This window comes from Myotis daubentonii, chromosome 3, assembly GCF_963259705.1.
Source record: "Myotis daubentonii chromosome 3, mMyoDau2.1, whole genome shotgun sequence".
NCBI lineage: Eukaryota > Metazoa > Chordata > Mammalia > Chiroptera > Vespertilionidae > Myotis > Myotis daubentonii.
This window is the reverse complement of record NC_081842.1, coordinates 128674431-128695778: the sequence shown is the minus strand read 5'-3', so window position 1 is coordinate 128695778 and position 21348 is coordinate 128674431. Positions and strand designations below refer to the sequence as shown.

Here is a 21348-nt window from a genome sequence, read left to right as displayed (position 1 = left end):
GCCAGAATTATCTTTTTAAAATGTAAATAAAAACCTGTCACCACCCTGCCTCCAACCATCTAACAGATTCCCATCACCCTTAAAATAAAATTGGACATCAGTCTTTACAAGATTTGGTGTGATCTGGCCCCTGGCTTCCCCTTCACTCTCATCCCCTGCTCATTTCCCTTCAGCCACACTGACCTTACTCTCCTGGAAACATCCAAACACGCTCTCATTTCAGTCTGGACACACACCATTCCTTTTGGTATGAAAGCTCTTCCCCTTCTTACGCCGTGGTCAGCAAACCGTGGCTCGTGAGCCACATGTGGCTCTTTGGCCCCTTGAGCGTGGCTCTTCCACAAAATACCATGTGCGGGCGCGCACATACAGTGCGATTGAAACGTCGTGGCCCATGTGCAGAAGTCGGTATTTTGTGGAAGAGCCAGTATTTTGTGGAAGAGCCACGCTAAAGGGGCCAAAGAGCCGCATGTGGCTCACGAGCCGCAGTTTGCCGACCACTGTGTTAGGGGAATGTTCTGCTCTCTCACTGTATCCTGGTCTCTGTTCCGGTCACCTCCTCAAAGAGGCCCTCACTCACCCACCCCTCCTACAATATTATAATCTGCTCTGTGCTCTGTTGTTTTTATCCTTCTATCCAGTCTTAGTGTTATTTCTCTCCCTGGCTTCTCATTGCTGAAAGCAAGTTCTGGACATAGTAGTCATGAATAAATACTTGTTGAATGAATGAAGGAGTCAAGCAGGCAAGCCAACAAAAGCTGACACTGAGTACACTGCTAAGAACAGTATCTCAGAGAGATAAGGGCCAAATGGCACTCCCAACCACTAGCGGGAGATGAGGCACACAGGGCCTGGCGCACGGCCAGCTGCAGGCTGCAGGAATGGTGAGCACAGGGAGGTTTACAGCAGGTGGGCCGGGAAAGCTGGTGGACCAGGCAGGTACCCACTGCCACATGTGTCCTCAGAGGACCACCACCTTCCCTACATAGCTATGTGACACACAGTTATCTCCACTTGGGAACCGATGAACAAAGAAAACTCTGTCCTGGGTTCTGAAGAAAGGCCCCATCCTTTGTGGTGGAAAGCACAGCCTCTGGCAGCAGTGGACATGTGTGTCCACTCCATGGGCACAGACAGGAGTTTGCAGAGAGGCCGCTGCAGCCTTCTGCCCCAACCCACCTTTGCTGAGTCCCTGGGGGCCTGAACCTCACTCAGGCTGTGCAGAAAGTGCCTGTGCCTGTGCCTGTGCCTGTGCCTGACCCTGAGGCAAGGCTGTGATGTGCTGAAAATAGCACTAGATTCCAAGGTGGGATGCCAGGCTCTGCATGACCACAGTCCCTTCAAATGTGGAGAAAGGACTAGGTGATCACTAAGATTCCTTCCATTCTAAAGAAATTGGCCTTAAACATAGGGTTTTCATAAGTAGTGCTGATCTACCTACCAGCCCTGTGAAGGCAGTATTATTAAAACCAGAGATTCAGTAACTTGCCTAAAGTTACACAGCCTGGGTCCTATATTTCTTCCAGCATCCTCTGTTCTTCCTATTCCACTGTAGAGCTAGACAATGAAGACATGGAAATTGTTAAAATTTTCCTTATCTTGACTCGGTCATCACTTCAAATGGAGACTGAGGCCAAGAAATTAAGAGAAGGCTGAGACTCAAAGGACAGCAATGAAAGCATGAGGAAGACCACCAAGAGCACAGATGTGTCCTTAGAGACCAAGGCTAAGATCACCCACACCCCTATTCCCAATTACTATGCACAGATTAAGGCTGGTAGGAAAAAATATTTATCTAAAATATGGTGTTGGAGGATACCCTGCACCACAGAAAATGAACAAATGGGCTCTAGAGCAAAAATGACAAAACCGAAGCTGTTCTACTTCAAGCACATCATAAGAAGGGCGGTTCTTTAAAAACGATAGTAACCCTGGGGAAAGTAGAAGGCAGTCGGAAAAGAGGGAAACCAAATACGAGATGGGCTGGCTACGTAAGAGAGGCTGTAGGAAGGAGGCTATAGGAGTTGAGGGGGACTGTTGAGGACAGGACATTGGGAACATCACTCATTCACAGTCCCCAGGAGTGAGAAGTGGCTCATGCCATGGGACGCACACCTGAAGCAGGTATCCCAAGGTTGGCTTAGCCATTTAACAGCGTCGTGAAGCCTTCAAATGTTTCTTATCATTCTACTCTACCATCTTTGTATTGTTGGCAATGTTGCTTTTCACTGTCTCGGGATGATTAAAGCAGCTCCAAGTGTCACTTCCCTTCACATGAAAACATTCAAAAGCAGGATGAGCAGGGCAAACTCTCCAAGTACTGCTCTCATTTTATAAAAAGTCATTCCCAGAAGCCACCCAACTGAGATTCTCATTTTCCTAGAAGTAGGTCACACAGTTACTGCTAGCTTAAAAGAAGTCTGGGAAAGCAAGTAACAGACATGGTACTTTCAGCTCTCTCTTAAGAGGTGGGATTTACCAGCAAGAAAAAAGGAAAGAGCTTTCGCCGGGTGGCTCAGTTGGTTGGAGCATTGTCCTGTACACCAAAATGTTTCAGGTTCCATTGTGAGTCAGGGCACATATCTAGGTTGTGGGTTTGATCTTTTGCCTGGGCATGTATGGCAGGTAATGTTTCTCTCTCTCTCTCTCTCTCTCTCTCTCTCTCTCTCTCTCTATATATATATATATATATATATATATATATATATATATATAATATATAGATAATAAGAGGATAAAAGAAAAGAAAAAAGGGGAGAAAGAAGTGATTGATGTTTAGACAGCTGATAGTCCCATTTCTAAATATTCTTAATTTAAAATACCTGATAAGTAATCTAGACTAGATTCCCATATAGAATAGTTTTTTTTAAAAAAATATTTTTTATTGATTTTTTTTACAGAGAGGAAGGGAGATAGATAGAGAGTCAGAAACATCGATGAGAGAGAAACATCGATCAGCTACCTTCTGCACATCTCCTACTGGGGATGTGCCCACAACCAAGATATATGCCCTTGACCGGAATCAAACCTGGGACCTTTCAGTCTGCAGGCCGACGCTCTATCCACTGAGCCAAACCGGTTTTGGCTAGAATAGTTTTAAAATGAGTTTATCCCTATGAATCCAGTGTGTTGGAGAAACATACCAACTCTAGGGGTAATAGATGACTACACCATTGAGAGGTAGAGATTTTGGTAACAAGGACACTTTATGACAGCTAATGCTCTCTTTTCCTGTTTTCAGGTCAACAGTGATCTTGTTTACATTACAGCTAAAAAAGATGGCACTCATGTGGTGGAAGCTGTTGATACCACCCACGTTGGGAAATTAATTGTGACCAAACAAATTGGAGGAGATGGCATGAAGGATATTACTGATAACTACAAATTCCAAGAAGGTAATTTACTATAATTGAATGACAATTTCTTTGCCCAAGTCCATTTTGTACTTACCAAGGTCACTATGAGATGTGTCCCAGAGAATGCATTGGCATTTATAGCATAAGGTAGTCAGAGCAGAAGCATAAATTCTCATGAGTGAAAGACACATCACACCCACACTTTTTCATTGCAGTTTCATTAGTATGTTTGCTTTGATTAGAATTCTCTCCACATGGCTTGTGAAATTATTTGATTTTAAGTCGTATCTACTTTAACAGCATATAGAATATATGGAAGGACAAAAATAATTTTAAATAATTCTATTGGAAAACATTATAATTTTAGTTCAATAACAGAAATTTAAACAACTATTCACATCTGTTTAGCACTTTACACACTATTCTTACATACATTGTTCCACTGAATGATCATGGAAATCCCTTGAGGTAGGTAATACAATATTAAGAGGACAGTGCAATCTTACTAGTCAGGCAATTAAGTTGAAGGCCTGTTTAAATTATAAAATAATGGCAATGTGGTTTTGTTCACTTTTATTGTGCAGAATATTTCAAATGGCACTGTTGAGTTGGTACTGGACTGATTGCCTACTCTGTGCCTGGAATAGTGTTTGGTGCTGGGGATCATTTTAGTGAGCAGGATCCAATTTCCATTCCTGGCCAAGTGACAGGATCATTGTGCAGAGAGGACTTTGATAAGAAGAAGAGGAACACTCAGTCCAGCCAGGAGACTCAGAAAAGGCAAAGCAGGGTGAGAGGAATCACAGAGCACAGTTAAAGCTGGCCGGGGTTTCCACACAGTGGTCACATGACCGAATCATGAAGCACCTGGTGCTTGGGGTCCTGCAGGCTCAGAGTGCCCAGGGACTGAAGACAAACTGCCCAAGGTCAGCAGTGGACAGGAAGTGGAGGACCTTGGGTATCTTGATAGGAAATGAGGAGTATATTTCATAGATGATTCATCATCAGAGTTCTTAGGAGTGGCATTTATTTTAGTGAAGAGATAAAAATGATGAATAATTAGCATATTCCTAAATATCCATCAGTATTCCTGAAGTGCTATGGAGTGCTGAATTTCTCTTAAATATTTTAGACAGTCTCTGCACTCTTATTTACAAAAGCAATTTGCACTATAAAGAGGAAGTTTGCTGAACTGAGAACTCTTGTGCATAGTATTAGAAATTCAAAATTTCTGTCATCTGAACTAGTGAATTTTTGCTGTATTTCTAAAATGATTCATTCTTTTTTTCTGTTACATATCCTCCATTGCACAACATAGATCAAAAGATTTTTTCTTTCTTTTTTCCCCCTAAAATGAGGGGAGGAAAAAATAAATTCAAAGACATAGCAATAGAAACAATCTAAAAAAAAATTTTGTGCTTAAAAAATAAGCATGATAAAACAAAACAAACAATGCCCTTTTGTTATGGAGTTATATGCGAAAAGGTTTGGAAAGGAAAAATAAAAGTCCATAAAATAGATAAAAGAAACTAGCTGTAATATTCATCCATTCATTCAACAACTGCTATTAATTATCCCCATATTTTCAACACTGGGTACAAATAGAGACATGCATGGCCCTGCCTTCCCATCTAGCTGGAGAGACCAGCAGTAAGCAAACCCTCACCAAGTTGTGGGATGTGTGCAGGACACAGAGAAGGGAATCCCAAGCCCGTCTTGGGGATTCTGGAGGATGTTAGTGAGGCTCACCGAGATGGAAAGATGAAAATTGGCTAGGGGAAGCATGGGGAAGTTCTTTAGGAAGAGACAGCTGGACAAGGATTGCAGATAAACAATCCTAGTGTGGAAGAAATCCTGATCAGATAAGAAAACAAGCGGTGAGCCTGCAGGGAGCTGTCCAGGCCATCAGCTGTCTTGTCTAACCTCACAGCAGAATGCCATTAGCTGTCAGCAGTGGAGGTGGCAGCGAAGTCCAAATCAAGGTCAGATGTCAAGAAAGGAAGGACCCAAAGGCAGTCTACAAAAAAGGAGTCAGGGCTTGGCCAAGGGTGGACAACAGATTAAAACAAATAAAGTGTGCCAACTCTGAGTGAGGAAGACATTTGCAATCTGGGCCACAGAGTTTGGCAAGAAGGCAAGGCTCAGATAGGTGGACCATCTGGGGGTCTGGTCTAAACAGAAGTGCCCCTAATTCCCATAGGTAGTTGTAAGAAACACCCATCCTGCTTCTGGATTAGAGCTTAATCCTAGGTAGATGGATAATTGGCCTCTTAATCAAAGATGGTGTATGCATTTCAAATTCCAGCTTTGGGAATGACTGAGTGGAGTTCTGTTTTGAGGAGGGTGCTGAGACTGCTCTCAAAGGTAGTGGGAAAGAGTAGGTGATTATCGATGTCTGTTGTGGGCCTCGAGGAAGGGGCAGCCAGCATCCATGGCTGTGTATTTGCCATGCTGATTCTCATTATTGAATCTTTCATAAAACTTCTCTATCCACAGATTCTGAGTGAGGCCACTAAAGTTTGGAGATGAGCAAAAACCTAAAAAAGGAATTATTACCATATTTAGGAATTTACTATTTTAATTAACTAAATTGTGGATAGATCATTTTTCACTTGGACAAACTAAAGCTTAACATTAATTTTATACCTTTTATACTATAAAACTTTGAAAACCAGAATCCTTAAAACTTCTTCTGAGCAATATATCTTCTTCATGATGGTATCTGGATCCATTTCCTCATCGCCCATCAATGATCCCCTGTCACTTGTAGTTTTCTCTCTCCTTCTCTGTTAGCTCCTTTCCATTAGAATTTCAGTGTTTATGCCGAAACCGGTTTGGCTTAGTGGATAGAGCGTCAGCCTGCGGACTGAAAGGTCCCAGGTTCGATTCCGGTCAAGGGCATGTACCTGGGTTGCAGGCACATCTCCAGTGGGAGATGTGCAGGAGGCAGCTGGTCGATGTTTCTCTCTCATCGATGTTTCTGACTCTCTATCTCTCTCCCTTCCTCTCTGTGAAAAATCAATAAAATATATTTAAAAAAAAAAAGAATTTCAGTGTTTAAAGAGTTTACAAAGTCTTTTTCAACAATATATCCCCTACCAAACATGCCCACACTGTCTTCCTCCTCGCCTCCATGGCCAGGTGTCCTGGGAGAGCTGCCTGCACCTGGCAGCCTTCCATGTTCCTTTCCCTTATATTCCTCACCTCCGTGCCCTACATTTTGCTACCAACATATCCTTGAAGATCTTCTCAAGGTCACTGAGACCACCTGATTGCCACGTGGAAGAAACATTTGCAGACCTCAGTTTGCCTGACCTTCCTACACCTTTTCATACTATTAATCCCAAGTCTGAAATTTGGTTTTCTTTGTTTCTATGCTGCAGTGTCTCCTGGTTCCATCCCAACCTGTTTGGTTCTTTGTTCTGTCTCCTCTCCCCCACCCCACCCCCCACCCCCAAGCTCTGCTTTCCTTATTCCCTCCGAATGTGACTTCATTCTGGGCTTACATCCTTGGCTTCATGCCCATTTCCTTGGGTTCTTTCTACAGCTGGTGTTATGTCCACATATACACTGCTCACTCCCAAGTCACTGACCCCAATTTAGACCACTTTTCAGCTCCACACTTACCTAAAGTCCCACAGAAACTTGAAATGGAACCTTCCCAAATGTCACCTCTCCCACTCCCTTCCCCTCCCTAGGTCTGTTTCTCCTCTCTGTGCCCCGGTGAAGGAAACCATGATCCACCAGAAGCAGCAAACCTGAATGTCCCTCTGAAACATCTCCCCTTCCCCGCCCCTCCTGATCTCCATGCCATTCTGAGAATCAGGTGGTATCATGTGCGGAGAACTCTTAGCATTGTGCCTGCTACCTAGAAAGTGTCCCATAAAAGTAAGCTTCTGCTACTGCTAGTAATTGTATTATTCCTACCATACCACTACTATTAGCTTGGGCTATGATGGCTTTTCTCCTGGATACCTGCTACAGCTTCCAATTCCCTTTCCTCTTATCCTCTTTCCCTCATTCTAAACCCTGCATTGCTGCCAAAGTGGCATATTTAAAATGTAAACCTGAGCCTGGTTGCCACACTACTTAAAAGCCCTCCCTCTCTTCTGTGATCTCCAGGGCATTTCAGTCAGAGCACGGCCATGCCCCTGCCATCTGCCCTTTTGCCCCCTTCGCTGCCCCTGCTAACCACATGGGCAGTTATCATAAGTAGCAGCCAGGCGAGCTGCACAGTTCCTCTAACAAGCCAGGCTGCCATTTGCCTCCAGGCCTTTGTTCTCCCTGTGGAGGGAAAAATGCTGAGAAGCCTTCCCTGCCCCTGGGTGAATGGTGACCCCTCTTCATACAGACTCTTACAGGAAAGGCTGTGCATCTCACCTGAGTACAGCGCCTGACATTAGAGCATGAAATATCAAATGAGTCGTAACTCAGGTGGCCCTTTCACAGGTGAGCCTAATTGAACATCAAATGTCTTACACTGGACTGTTCGTTATCTAGATACATAAAAGGCTAACATGTAAAGTGTCCTCTTGGGAGTTCACCCAGGAGACCGGGAGTTCAATCGTTCGCTATGATGTGCGCTGACCATCAGGGGGCGGCCTGGAATGAAGGAAGGCCCCAGCTGGCAGTCAGAAGGCCCTGATTGGCCCTGATCGCTGGCCAGGCCTAGGGACCCTACCTGTGCACGAATTTCATGCATCGGGCCTCTAGTCCATTATAAAGATGAAAGTTTGGTCTGGATGAAAGCAGAGGGCTTCTCCGAACCTCAGTCCTTTGGAGCTTCTGCTCCAGGCTAGGTCCTAGATCTGGAGGACATGGAGCTTGCGTTGTAACAGGTGAATAACATCACATAGTGATAAGTACAGGCAAAAGGAAATAAAGCCAGGTGATATGTTAGTGAGAGCTGAGAGGACTAGGGACATTTACACAGGACGTAGGAAGGGAGGGCACTCGGAGAAGGTGACATTTGAGTTAAGATCCAAACAATGGGAAGAAGGCACTTTCATTGCATCCCAGTTAACAGCCCTTCCAACTGGGGTCTACCGAGGAGTCTCAGACAATAGAATCTGGCTGTATGCCACTCTCTCCCGGCACTGAATCCAGCACTGAATTCGTGGCCTGAATCATATGGGACATCAAAGCACCAAGCACAACTGCAGAGTAACAGGGGTTCCCCTGCTCTGGGAGGCCTGCAGCTCCTGCCTCCTGTCAGGGCCTGTGCTTCCTGTAACTGCTCAGCCTGCTCTGCCTGGCACCCCTGCTCACAGGGGCAGGCTCATCCCTGGTGGAAGCTAGAGGTCCCTCCATCTATGACATGATACCGAATAAAGTTTCTTATCCCCACAAGCCTCCACTGACCCCTCCCCTCATCCCATCCAGCTCAGCTTCTCCCCCGCAAAGTAGGCACCTCTCTCACCATGTTCCTGCTGCTGCTGCTTACCCCCTGCATTTCGCCTAAATGCATATTTGGTATCCATCCAAAGCGGCAGCCATCAGTGCTCACTTTCTCTCAGAGCTATCTGCCAGATGCGTTCTGCTAAAGTATTTCACTGCACTTTCCTTGTCATAGCCCTCCTTCCCTTTATTACTATCTCCCCCTATCGATCTGCAAACATGTGCTCTAGCCAATCCTAGACAAATTGTTTCTGGCATCTCCTGGCAATCTTGACAATCAGAGCAACTGTTAATACACATGCACACACAAATACACATGTTCGATTGTTTGCAACACCTGCTGGCATTTTCTTTGCCTTTGCAAAGTACTAGCAGCTGCCAATCCTTATGCATGTGATACCTCTAATCCCCCTAACAACCCTATGATGTTGGTTGGCTTCCTTGTTTTACAAACCAGGAAACTGATGGTAATAACAGTGCCTGCGCTTTACTCTAAGGATTAAATGAGATAGTGTATGATATATACTTACCACAACACCCATCACAATGATAACCATTTGACCTCTTTGCTTTTTATTTTAAACTAAGTGAAGGATCATATCTTAAAATGAGCATAAGTATAAAAGCCAGCATTTTAATTTTGAAGTGCTTGTGTGTTGTTTTTCTTGCTAGCCAATCCCAAGACTACTTCTAAGAAGCCAAAATATTTGCCTCTCTATTTGCCACAAGCACTGAGACACAGCCAAAGGAACTAGGATGGTAAAGACCATAGCAACTACCTGTTCACATCTCCTCAATCCCTGTCCCCCAAAGCCGAGCGTTTGGTCCTGTGCTCTGTAAGGAACATGAGCCCAGTTTGGACTCGGCCGCAGCAGGCTCTTAGGCCTAACCTGTGCCTGTACTCCTCACTTCCTCACATGTACAAAGCAAGTCTTTAGTCTCCTCCTCTCTCCTCGCCATACCTTCATCCCCATCACCACCACTTTGGAAACCCTACATAAGACATATTTCGAAAAACAGCACACGTCTCAAACAGCACCACCTTTCAATAGGCGTCCCTCAAAACAATGTGTTCCGTGTCAGGTGCCTGGGAAATCTTGTTAAACAAGTCTCCCAGGAGGGCACAATCTCAGAACCTTTCATAGGCTGTTGAACATGTGACCATCCAGGAGGCACTAGAGAACCCAGTGCTCCCCAAGGGAACTTGGCCTTCAGTCCTTTTGCAGGAAGGCGTGTTAACAGTTTGCTAGATCGGAGCATGGGGTGCAGTGCACGGTTTGGGAAACAGGGATCTCTGCCCTCTGCCAGGAGCGAATGGCAATGGAGGGCAGAGTGGAGGGCCGGATGAGCTGCCCAGGTCCAGCTCAGCAGGAGCAGATGGGACAGGCCCAAGTGGAAAGAGCGATGAGGAAGACAGGTCTTGTTGGGGAGAGCCATGAACAGGGGAAAATTCAAATGCAGAAGATCGACTGGTCAGATGTGATGACTATTACCAAAATCTTTGCTTAGAGATCTTCACGTTCTAGCTACGTGGCCAGGACTTGGGGAGGGAAGCAACTGATAGCACAGTTTGGGAAGAGCTAGATTTTACCTCTTCTTCCTTCTGAAGCTTGATATAGTGGCTCTGCAGAAACGGCCATTAGAGCAAGCCCCTTAGCAACCCCGTCTCAGACAGGCCCTGGGATGGCGCCTAACTCTGCAACCTGGGCAGGTCATGACTGGCTGGGACTTGACTTGGCAGAATTTGTGACATCGGAATGATTTGGGCACCTGCCTCACAGGAAGCGGTGTGGCTGGCAGAGGCAGTCCAGCGGGCATAGCACACGGTGCCCGTGGCTCGGGGTGTGCAGTCTGCGACCTTCGCTTTGAGGGACTGCATTTCATTTCCCATCATCACCTCTGCATCTTTCCTAGGTCAAAAAGAAGAGAGACTGGCCCTGGAAACAGCCCTGATGTACGGGGTTAAAAAGCCCCTCAACACGGAAGGCATCGTGAAACAGAGGTCTGACGTGGACATGGACTTTGAAGTGGAAAATGCCGTGCTGGGAAAGGACTTCAAGGTCACCATCACCTTCCAGAACAACACCCCGAAAGCTTACACCATCTCAGCCTATCTCACGGGCAACATCACCTTCTACACCGGCGTCTCCAAGGAGGAATTCAAGAATGAGACATTTGAAGTGGCTCTGGAACCCTTGTCCTGTAAGCTAACTGAGGGGCTGTTCTCTCCGGGGCCTGAGACCTGCTTCTCTGTCTGGCTCGGGCCTGACACCCCTAATAACTTTCTGTTGAGTGAAGGTTCTGCCCCAGAGTTCAGGAGCGTGGGCCACATGGGAGAACCAACTTGTTTTAGCGAGGCCTCATCTTTCATCTTCATGCCTCTTGCACAGGAGCGAACACTGGAATTTTCAAAGTCATGAGCCAGCCCAGGAGTCATGAAAATTAAATATAGCATAACTTCCTGCTACTCAAAGTGTGGGCTGGGGACCTGAAGCATCGGCATCCCTGGGGAGCTGGTGAGAAATGCAGACTCTCGGGCCCTCCCAGGCCTGTCAATGAGGATCTGCATTTTAACAAGGTCCCAAGGGCACTGAGTGCATGAGAAAGCTTGTGAAGGACACATCCCAGCACACAGGCCCCCTGCCGGTGTCTCCCTTCCAGTTAGGCTTTGGGGGGACGGGGCTGTTCCCGCAGGAATGGTGGGTGCTACTTTACCATGCAAAAGGCAGGGAGATCTAGGCTCTGCATGAAGACCATTTCTGCAAAAGGATCTGTGTGATACACAAGGAGAGGAGAGAGCCCAGCCTTGGGAGAGGAGATGGGAGGCTCAGGTGTGCTGTCCAGGAGCCTCCGCGGGGGTTTGCTCTCTCTGCCATCTCTCAGGGGCTCTCTCAGCCTTGACCCCTTCCAGCATCTTCTTCTAAAATATCTTAAGTAGGATTGGGATGGGCAGGCTGCACTTTGCACTGGGGGTTGCAATTTCAGTTAATTTCATTTCTTGGGGTCCTAGTATTTAGTGGGCACAGCAGTTGGTCACACAACTGGCAAAATGAGTCAATCGGAAGGAACTGACAGAGCCCATGGAGTTAGATAGGACAGGTCAGAAAGGACCTGGACACTTCCGGGCACCCGGCTTTTGTGGACCTGATGTGTTGACAAAAAAGGGTATATGAGTAAGTTTTGCAGAGCAGAGGACCAAACCACAGCCCCACAGTGTACAAGCTTTCTGCATTTGGTGTCTGTCCCGAGCCACAGTAAGTTCAGAAAGATATTCCCAGAAAAATGGGAAGCTAGTCCCAAAAATCCCAATCCTAAGAAACCTACCCAAACTTGGGGTGGGAAGTCACGCTCCCTCACTTCAGTAAGGTGGCTTTAACAATTAGGAAACTCATTGCCATGGTATTTCTTTGGAAACTGGAAGAGTAGCCCTTTTTCTACCCCTGGAGGTAGAAAGGGAATCCCTATAGAAAAGAGCAGCCAGGGAGGGGAGTGGTGAAGGACTCGGAGCAGAACAGTCATCCCAGCTGTTCAGTGCAGGCAGATGCAGTGGCCTTTAGAGCCTGAGCCCTGGAGTGAGACAAGTCTGGATTGAGGTGTGACGGTCACCTACTAGCTGAGTGTCCCCAGGCAAGCTCCCCTCATCTGAGCTCACTCTCCTCATCTGCACATAGAAACAATACCACCCACATAAGAGGGCTGTGGATTCACTCCTCACGCCTTTATTTTGTGCTTACAAGTCCAGCTTCTGCTTTATGCTGGAGAGGTAGCAGTGAACAAAACAGAAGTTCTCACTACCCTCATGGAGTTTGTAGATACCTGTGGTGGGGTGGGGGCTCAACAATATACAAGCAAACAAGTGAATATATAGTGTGGCTGAACCTGTAATAGGGAAATAGAAAGCAGGCTAAGCAAGAGAGGAAGTGGTGGTAGAGATGAGGTGGTCGGGGAAGAAACCATTTAAAAGAAACCTGACAGAAGGGTGGGAGTGAACTTTCTAGCCAGAAAAAACAGTAAGGGCAAAGGCCCTGAGGCCAGAGCATATCTGATGTGTTCAGTGAACAGCAATGAGACCAGAGTCGGGAACAAAAATGGCAAGGTGAGAGTGGTGGGCGAAGACCATGAAGAGTTGTAGTACGCACTTTGGCTTTATTTCCAAATGAGCTGAAAGAACCATTAGAGGGTTCTGAGCAGAAGTATGGCATGATCTGACTGAGGTTCTGCAAGATCACTCTGGCTGCTGTACTGAGAATAGACTCTTGGGGGAGTAGGGTAAAGCTTAGAGACTAGTTAAGATGTTATTGCAATAGCTTAGTGAGAGATGGTGGGGTAGCGAGGGAGGTAGTGAGAACTGGTCAGATGTTCTGAAGGTAGAGCCCACCGGATTGGCTGACAGATTGGATGTGTGGTGTGAGAGAAGGCGAGTGAGGAGGAAACGAAATGAGATAAATATATTTGAAATGGATCACATATGGTAGGCTCTCAGTAAATGTTAACTTCCAACATGTTTACATTTTGGGAAACTGAGACTGAAAAGATGAGTTGATGTGTTCAAGGTCACACACAGTAATTAGAGGCAAAGCAGATAACAGAAGCCAAGTCCAATTCAGGCAGGGACAGTGAGCCTACTTGCTGTAACCTTGGGCTCCAAGTGGGCCAGTTTCCTTACTTGTGCCCTTGCTACCTGGTGTCCAGCTGCTCCTCCCTCCCCTGAACAGGGAACTAGATGCAATCCTTTTCCCACCTCACAAGAGCTCCATCTCTAAATCCCCGTCTCCTCTCCCTAATTCAATAAATGATTGAGCTTAGATGAATTAGGGAGCTAGGATGATGTACTACATTAGCCCTCCCAGTCACTGACCAAACCTAAGCCAGACTTCATATTAACACAGGTCCCACCCTCTCAGCCCACCCCAAGGCTTGTCCTGTGTAACTTGAAGGGAGTTGAAGACTATTTCTTGCTTTGCCCTATAGATAGGCGGCATTAACTGCATGCAATAAGTCGCATATTGCAATATAAATAAATTGCACAATATTGCAAAATATGATTCTAGACTATGATTTAGAAGGTCAGAGTACATTGCTAGGAGGCTGTACTGCAAAGAAAGTTTTCCAAGCAGAATGGGAGGCATACTTTCCAGATTGATGATTAAAGAAACTGTGTGGGCTAGAGTCAGCTTGGAAGACTTGAATAACTTAAACCTTCCAGTACCTTCAAAGGTGCTATCATTTCCACTTGGCTATATTTAGTTTTCTCTGCTTTTTGGAAAAGAGATGAGGCAGCTCCAGTCTGTGTCTCCCTTGGCTTTCCCCAGACACCGTAAATGATATTGGCAGCATCCCAGCTCCACCGCTCATAGAATGAAAATCTATTCTTCTTTCTCTTGCCACATTTAATAAACTTTATCTAGAACAATTTCTTGTGCGGTGGCAAAACACAGCACTTACATAACATACTATTTCAGGAGCACTGTTCTCTTGGGCTGGAAACACAGCCCAGTTTCCTCAGTGCTATGATTTAGAGGATGCTCTGCCCCCAAGATAAAGGGGTCCTGATGCTGACATTGTAAAGGTAACGAGGGCCTCTGCAAAGATTTCAAGAAAGAAGTCAGGCATATCCCACCAGCCTAAAGGAACCCAGTGGTCAAACACAACCATGTAGAAAGAGCCAGACGACGCCCATATTTTATTACTGGCGGTAGATGAAGGCAAAATGCATGTTCTTCAAGACCTGTCATTTTACCACTCCATCTGTGCAGATCTGGGGAAGTGAAAAGCAGGCCCCATGTGCTCATCCGAGGTTGCATCTAACTGAGGGGCAGAGTCTTATTCATCTGGACAATTAATTTCTGGGAGAGCCATGGAAAGTGGAATCTAGGCTCAGGCCCAAAGAAGGCAGCATGATTGGCTATTAAAAAATGCAGAATTCAAGGGCCAACATCAAGGCCAGTTCATAAATGCAAAAGGCTGGCTCTGAATGGAACAGGACTGCCCAGGAATCAATCCAAGTCCTTCAGCACTTGTGTAAGATGGACCAATACCTTCTAATACCTCTGCATAGCCTAGGGCAGGGTTTCTCAGCAGGAGCACCATGGATGTTCCAGATGGTGGATAATTGCTGCGGGGCCGTCCTGTGCATTGCAGGAGGTTTAGCAGCATCCTTGGCCTCCCTCCACTGGATGCCTGCCAGTAGCAACCAGTTCTGACAACCAAAAAGGTCTCAGACATTGCCCAATATGCCTAGAGGTGGGGGGAACAAAATTGCCCCCAGTTGACAACCACTGGTCTAGACTAACCAGCCTTTCCAGTTTGCCAGGAATTGAGTAGGTTCTGGGGTACAGAACTTTTCATTTTAAAACTGAGACTGTCCTAAGTCCACCTTAACTCTGCCACTTCTGCTGCTAAAAGCTTCTGTCTCTGGGAGCTTTGCAAACCTGCAAAGCCATCATCTGGGCATCTTAGTCAAGGGCAGACCCTGCCGCAGTCGGTGGGGTGGGGTGGGGTAGGGCTGGAGAACCTGCGTCTGTAACAAGCTCCCAGTGGTGGTGTCCGCTGGCCCACAGACCACACTGAGAGCAGCAGGCCTGGGTTGGAAAGGCCATTCTTGCCCCTTTGTCAGGGCTGATTCTGTGGGGAACCCTTGGGGGTTGGGGCACTGCTTCTCAGCCCCCAGCTGCACACCAGAGTCCCCCTCACTGAGCCCGGCCCCTGAGATTCTGATTTGATTGGTGTGGGGTGAGGTCTACCAGGGAAGGTTCTTAAATAGCCCCAGGTGACTGTGATGTGGAGCCAAGACTGGGAACTCTTCAGCCAGAGGGCTGGAGGCGGCCACAGCACCTGCTCATCTGTGAGGAGCTTCCAAGTGGGTGCTGATGCCTCTCAGCCGTGATCCAGCTGGCCAGGAGACCTCCCTGTGCTCCGGCGCCGTCTCCATGCAGCCTTCCTTCCTGGCTGCAGGGGCCGCTGCTCATTATGGAGAGTTGTCATGAACTACGCTCTGCCCTTGAAACTGGCAACCATGACAGTTATTTCCTTTAATAACTTTTGTAGGAAGGAGGAATCTTTGGCAAAAGGCAGGCATTGGGCAGGGAAGCAGTGGTGGAGACATGCAATTCCCTGAACGCCTACAGACCCTGTGCTCTGTGTCTGGGGGTGGAGGCACGAGTCTGTTTTCCTGCTGGGCGGCTGGCTGACGATGCCACACTAGCACGTGGCTCTGCCCAGGCAGGTAGCAGCCGCTGTGGCACTGGGGCCTGGGCTCGGCCTGCAGCAGGACCACGCTTTGCTCTCTAGAATCCTGGGCTGCGGGAAAGGAGAGTGATAGAGCAAGTGGGTGATGCAGCCACAGAGAACCTCATTGCTGTGGCCAGAGCCACAAGGTAGAGTCCCCGTCCCCAGGCTGATGGTGAGCAGAGGGAGCCAGACCCTCCCCCCCCCTCCAGATGTCCTCCTGAGAGCTAACCTCAGTGACTCGAGGAAACAAGCTTTTGGCACAGAGGCCTGTTAAGTGGCAAATAGGAGAGAAGGTGGGAGGAAGCTGAATGCCTATGGTGAAAACTGGTTTCAACAGCTTCTTTCTCTTCCATAGAAAAATCATGTCAGATTAGTACAGGAAAAGCTGGAAAGAAAACACAGAGCTATAAGGGGGTGACTGACAGTGTTGCTCCAGCATGGCCCAGGGCTTACACGAGATGCTGCTTATTGCACAAGGGGTCGGCACTTGGAATGGTGCCCTTGAATGTCACCGCTCTGCACCCGCCATCCTCGGATTGTCCCTCCCAAATCAAAACAGCCGCAGTCAAAACCCCTGGGTCCTTGGTTTTAAACATGGCACATATGTTACAACAGCAGAAGCACTGTTTGGAAAATCCGACACACTTTCTCCAGTAGGACCTTACTAAATATTAGATTTCCAGCACATTCTTTCCTTACCCAGAAGCAGGAGAGCTTATCCCTGATCCCTGATTGACTGTTCCACCTGCCCCTCCCTCACCTTTGCTTTGTTCGGTGGGTGCTGTGCTAATGTGGGAAAGAGGGGGGCGCTCGGGGGAAGGAAAGCGGATCCCATCTCAGTCCTGATACCCAGCATGTGTTTCTCTCTGCCAGTCAAGAAAGAGGAGGTGCTGGTCAGAGCCGGCGAGTACATGGGCCAGCTGCTGGAGCAAGCATCTCTGCACTTCTTTGTCACAGCCCGTGTCGATGAGACCGGGGATATTCTGGCCAAGCAGAAGTCCACTGTGCTGACCATCCCCACGATCATCATCAAGGTCAGTGTTAGCATCTCAGACAAGGGAGAACAGTAAGATTGTTGATGAGTTATTCAGGCTTACTGTGTTTTACTGTGAGTGAGTGAGTGTGTGTGTGTGTGTGTGTGTGTGTGTGTGTGTGTGCTCAAAAAAAAAAAAAAATGGAGCTAGGATCCTCCTGTTCTTTGAAAGAAGTAAACCACCCAAATATAGACATGCACATATAACACTTTTCTCTCCTCTCCAGATCTAAATATATAGATCTGGCTGCAGATATAAATATAACCTGTAGGTATGAACACACTTGTGGAAGAAGATAAAGATGTGTAATGGATACATATACTTAGAATTCTCACTGCCTCCAGCTTAAAGTGGGTCAAGCCTGGCATGAGATGGAAACCGCTTGGATCGTCTCCACCTGCACTTTGGACAGTACTGCTGTTCACTGCGATATAGTTGTAGCCAGTAGAATGCACAAACTGAAAGGTCAGCGAGATGGCAGTGACTTTTCATCCAGGTATTCACCTTGCAACCACCAGAAAATGTCCCCATGCCTTTTCCAGTAAATGACCCCTCCCCCATCACCAGGATAACCACCTTCCTGACTTTTGTCACCACGGAGGTGTTTTTTCCCCCACTTGGCTAGTAGTTTTAACATTTTCTCCCCATTGAGCACCAGAAATCTCTGCCCAGGTGGCTGGAAGGAACTTGGCAGAGGAGGGCTGGCTGTGGCAGCCTGTGTGCTCCCGCATCTCAGGAGCACCGGCAGCATCGTGCAGCCGCATGGCTCACACCTTCCCACCCTAAGAGCAGGTACCCAGCCGCAGCAGGGTCCTCGGAGTCCCACACCTCCTGCCAGCCTCCCCAGGACTTAGAGACCTCCCCAGGCCGCTGGGGAACATTGTCCTTGAAGTGACTGAGTGATTAGCACAGCTCCTGAGCTGCATTCCTCAAAGTGATAGACAAATCAAAGTTTGACAAAATTTTCATATTTTAAATGCCCCTAGAGTTGGGAGATGGGCAATGGTCTAGGAAGGGGGAGTTGGGCCTTGTGTCTTATAAATAATTTTCTGTGGATCATTTGTAAAACGAATCATTGTTGTGTAGCATTCAAAGTGGCAGCCTTTATTGGGTCTCAAGACATGTGGGTGACTCTGATGACCACCATACAGTGAGTGACCCCAGGACAAGGCTCATCCAAACAGACATGTAGTGCCCTCCGAGGGCAAGAACCCCAGACCCTGCATTTCTAGAAAGGCTTCCATCATCATCTGTGGTTATTTTACCCCAGTCACCTCCCACAGGTGAGCACCAGAGGCCTTGAGAGGCAAATTAAAATGAGGATGTTCAGGGCCTGCAGGCCGAAGAGGAAACAAAGGCAAAATGGGAAAGTGCATTGGTATCCCTCCAGAGGTGCCCTCAGTGCGAGAAACCATGAACCCGATAGTGAGAGGCTCTGGGTACCATAAGCAGGGGGCCTGCCCACCACCCCCAGTGGGCAGGCTGCCCCCATGGCCTGCTGTCCCTGGGAGACATGGGGCAGTGCCTGCAGGGTCATCCCAGCTGCACTCAGAGGCATCCCTTACCCTTTCCCACCAGAACAAGGCCTGCCTGCTCTCCCCAGTTATGAAGCCACAGCCTGTCCCTGGGAAGGGCTGGGAGAGAGCATTCCAAGCTGCACAGTGATCAAACCACAGCATGAAACAGAATTTAATGGCACCGCTGATAATGAACTGGGTGTATAAAAGAAACTAATAACTTTCATCTCTTAGACATTATTAATTTGAAGGTTTATTTGTTAGTTATCTTCTGGGTTTACTTAAAGAGCAGTTTCACTCCCCAGGGGCAGAATCAAATACCATCTCCAACAAGTTGAGTGAGCTGGGCAGGGAGGGTGCACTTTTTAAAAAGTTGTGTTTTTGTTTTATTTTTAATTTCCATTAAGGTGTCAGGGATGCTGTTTTGGGAGGAAACTTAGTCAGAGGCAGAACCATTTGACTGGGACTCAAGCGTGAGAGAAATGGATGTTGTGGCTTCTGTCCAGAGCAGAGGTTGTTCAGGAAAGGAGGCAGGAGGCAGCCTTGCGTGAGCTGCCCCTTAACCACTAACCCCATTAACCACATTAACCTCAAAACAAACTAAGTCTCAGCAGGGGAAGAGGTGTTCCTGGGTAAAGCACCTCACACTTTAAAAGCCACCCAGGTGTTCCTGAGCTGTGAGAGGCCTGATTCCAGAAACTAATGGCCTGGGGGCCTGGAAGGCAGCCTAGCCTGCTGGACATATGAAATACAGATGGCAGTCCTCATCCTGAAAGTGACTTAGGGAGGGAAAGACACAGAGGAAAGGCAGGAGGGTGGGGGGAGATGGGAATGTGTGTAATGTTTATGTTTGTTCGTTTCCCCCCACGTCCTGCGTGGTTCAGGGTTCAGGATCTGGAAGAGGGCCACACGCAAATGAAAGAGACAAGTAATAATTTGGAAATATTGGGGAGCCAGGCGGGCAAGTCCAACTCAAGGGGAAGGACTTCCACTGGTGCTCAGGCCTCGCCAACCTTTTATTGGTTTGGGATACACCCATAGCTCTTAGGTAGGCAATTTCCAGTAACAGGCAGACTAGCCCATCAGCAAGAATTTACATAATAATAAATGGGGAAGTTGCTTCAGCTACCATTGTCTGGACTAACAGTGGGTGCATAGCCCTGACCTTTGCCAGGGCTTCAAGGGTCACCAGCCTTCCGGGTTCCTTGTCCACACCTCTCTGCTAGAGAAGACAATAGGCAGCTTCCCACAGGAAAGGAAGGGAGGGAAAAGGGGAAAGGAAAGAGGAAGAAAGAGCAGAGGGGGAGGAGGGAAGAGAAAGAAAATGTTACACTGAAGTATTACACAGGAGACCTTAGGGAGAGGAATCAAATAAACTGAATAAAACAGTAATTGGAGAGGGAGCTAAATGCAACAAAAGTAAAAAAAAACACAATGGCTCAGAGGCCCAGAATTGCCAAATTCTAGGAAAATGCTAGAACTCTGTGCATCACTTTGAGTCTGACATGGTCTACAGCTGACAGAACCTCTCAAGTTCTCTACCATGAATGTACTGGGCACAGGGAGATGACATGTAAGCCAAGGGTTAGGAGGACATGACCTTCTCCTCTTAGCTCATGGGCAGGAGGAAGGAAAAGACCAGAACACAGTGATGACAATGATAGCAGCTAGAAAATATTGAGCTCTGTATTATTATACTTCTCTTGTATTTTCTTATTTAATCCTCAATACCATCTTATGAGATGGATATTATTATAATCCACACTTTACAGATGAGAAAACTAAGGCCCAGAGAGGCCCCCTGTGGTATAGAAGTCAAGACATGGGCTTTGGGACCAAACTATCTGAGTTCAAAACCTCTTTTCTCAATATAATAAGTGTGTGACCGTGGACACATCACTTCTCTTTCTTGGAATCTTTTTCTCATCTGTAAAAGAGAGATAATGGCAATACTTCCTTCATAGGGTTGTTGTCAGTATATAATGAGTAAATGGATACCTAAGCCCAAGTCAAAGTCAATGCCAAGTGTATGTTGGTTGTTGATATTATTGTCATTGTTATTGTTCATAAGCAACTCACCTGTGAGCGAGTGCCTGCTAAGGGAAAGAATGAAGCTTCTAACCCAGGTCTTTTGCAGATGACCACTAGGCTACATTGCTCTCACACTGGTACTTCTATAGAAAGTGGAAGATGGTGACTGCCTTCACGAAGTGTCTGTGTTTTTCAAGGGAGAGAGATGACCCGATCATGAGTTTGGTTGAAGTGGGATATCAAAAATTAAGGCAGTAGATGATCCTCAATGAATGACAGCATTTCAAGCAGTAGCAATGGATGAAGAGACATCTCCAGATCCTAGGAAAAAAACCTAATCAAGGACAAGGAGAGAGGTTGATGGCAGGTATGGGGAGCAACTAGAGCCTGCTGTGGCTAGAGTTGAGGCTGGAAGCAGGGGACTAGTGGTTATAAACCTAGAATAGCAGTTTGGGGCCATTTTAAGATGAGTCTAAAAATTTTGGATTAGAGCTTTATATTTGAGTCCATGAACAAAGACTTCAGTGAAGACTCTGGAGCATAAATATAACATTACTAGAGGCCCAGTGCACAAAATTCATGCACCTGTAGGGTCCCTAGGCCTGGCTGGCAATCAGGGCTAATCTGTGGGGCGACTGGTGGAGTGATCAGGGGCCCCCTGCTGGCACCCGCCTTGGCCAGCTTGGGGCCTGTGGGCTGGGGGCAGCTCCTGAGTTGAGCGTCTGCCCCCTGGTGGTCAGTGTGCATCATAGCGACTGGTCGTTCTGCCGTTAGGTCAATTTG

At 47.1% G+C, this 21348-nt stretch overlaps 1 protein-coding gene across 1 annotated transcript in view; it reads left to right on the top strand.

The window, feature by feature from the left end:
* Window positions 1–21348, top strand: part of F13A1 (coagulation factor XIII A chain) — a 188791-nt gene that overhangs the window by 148339 nt on the left and 19104 nt on the right. The window contains exons 11-13 of the mRNA XM_059688531.1: window positions 3242–3395; window positions 10668–10955; window positions 16857–17017. Of these exons, the coding sequence (XP_059544514.1) occupies window positions 3242–3395; window positions 10668–10955; window positions 16857–17017 (603 nt within the window). The remainder of the gene's footprint in view (window positions 1–3241; window positions 3396–10667; window positions 10956–16856; window positions 17018–21348) is intronic.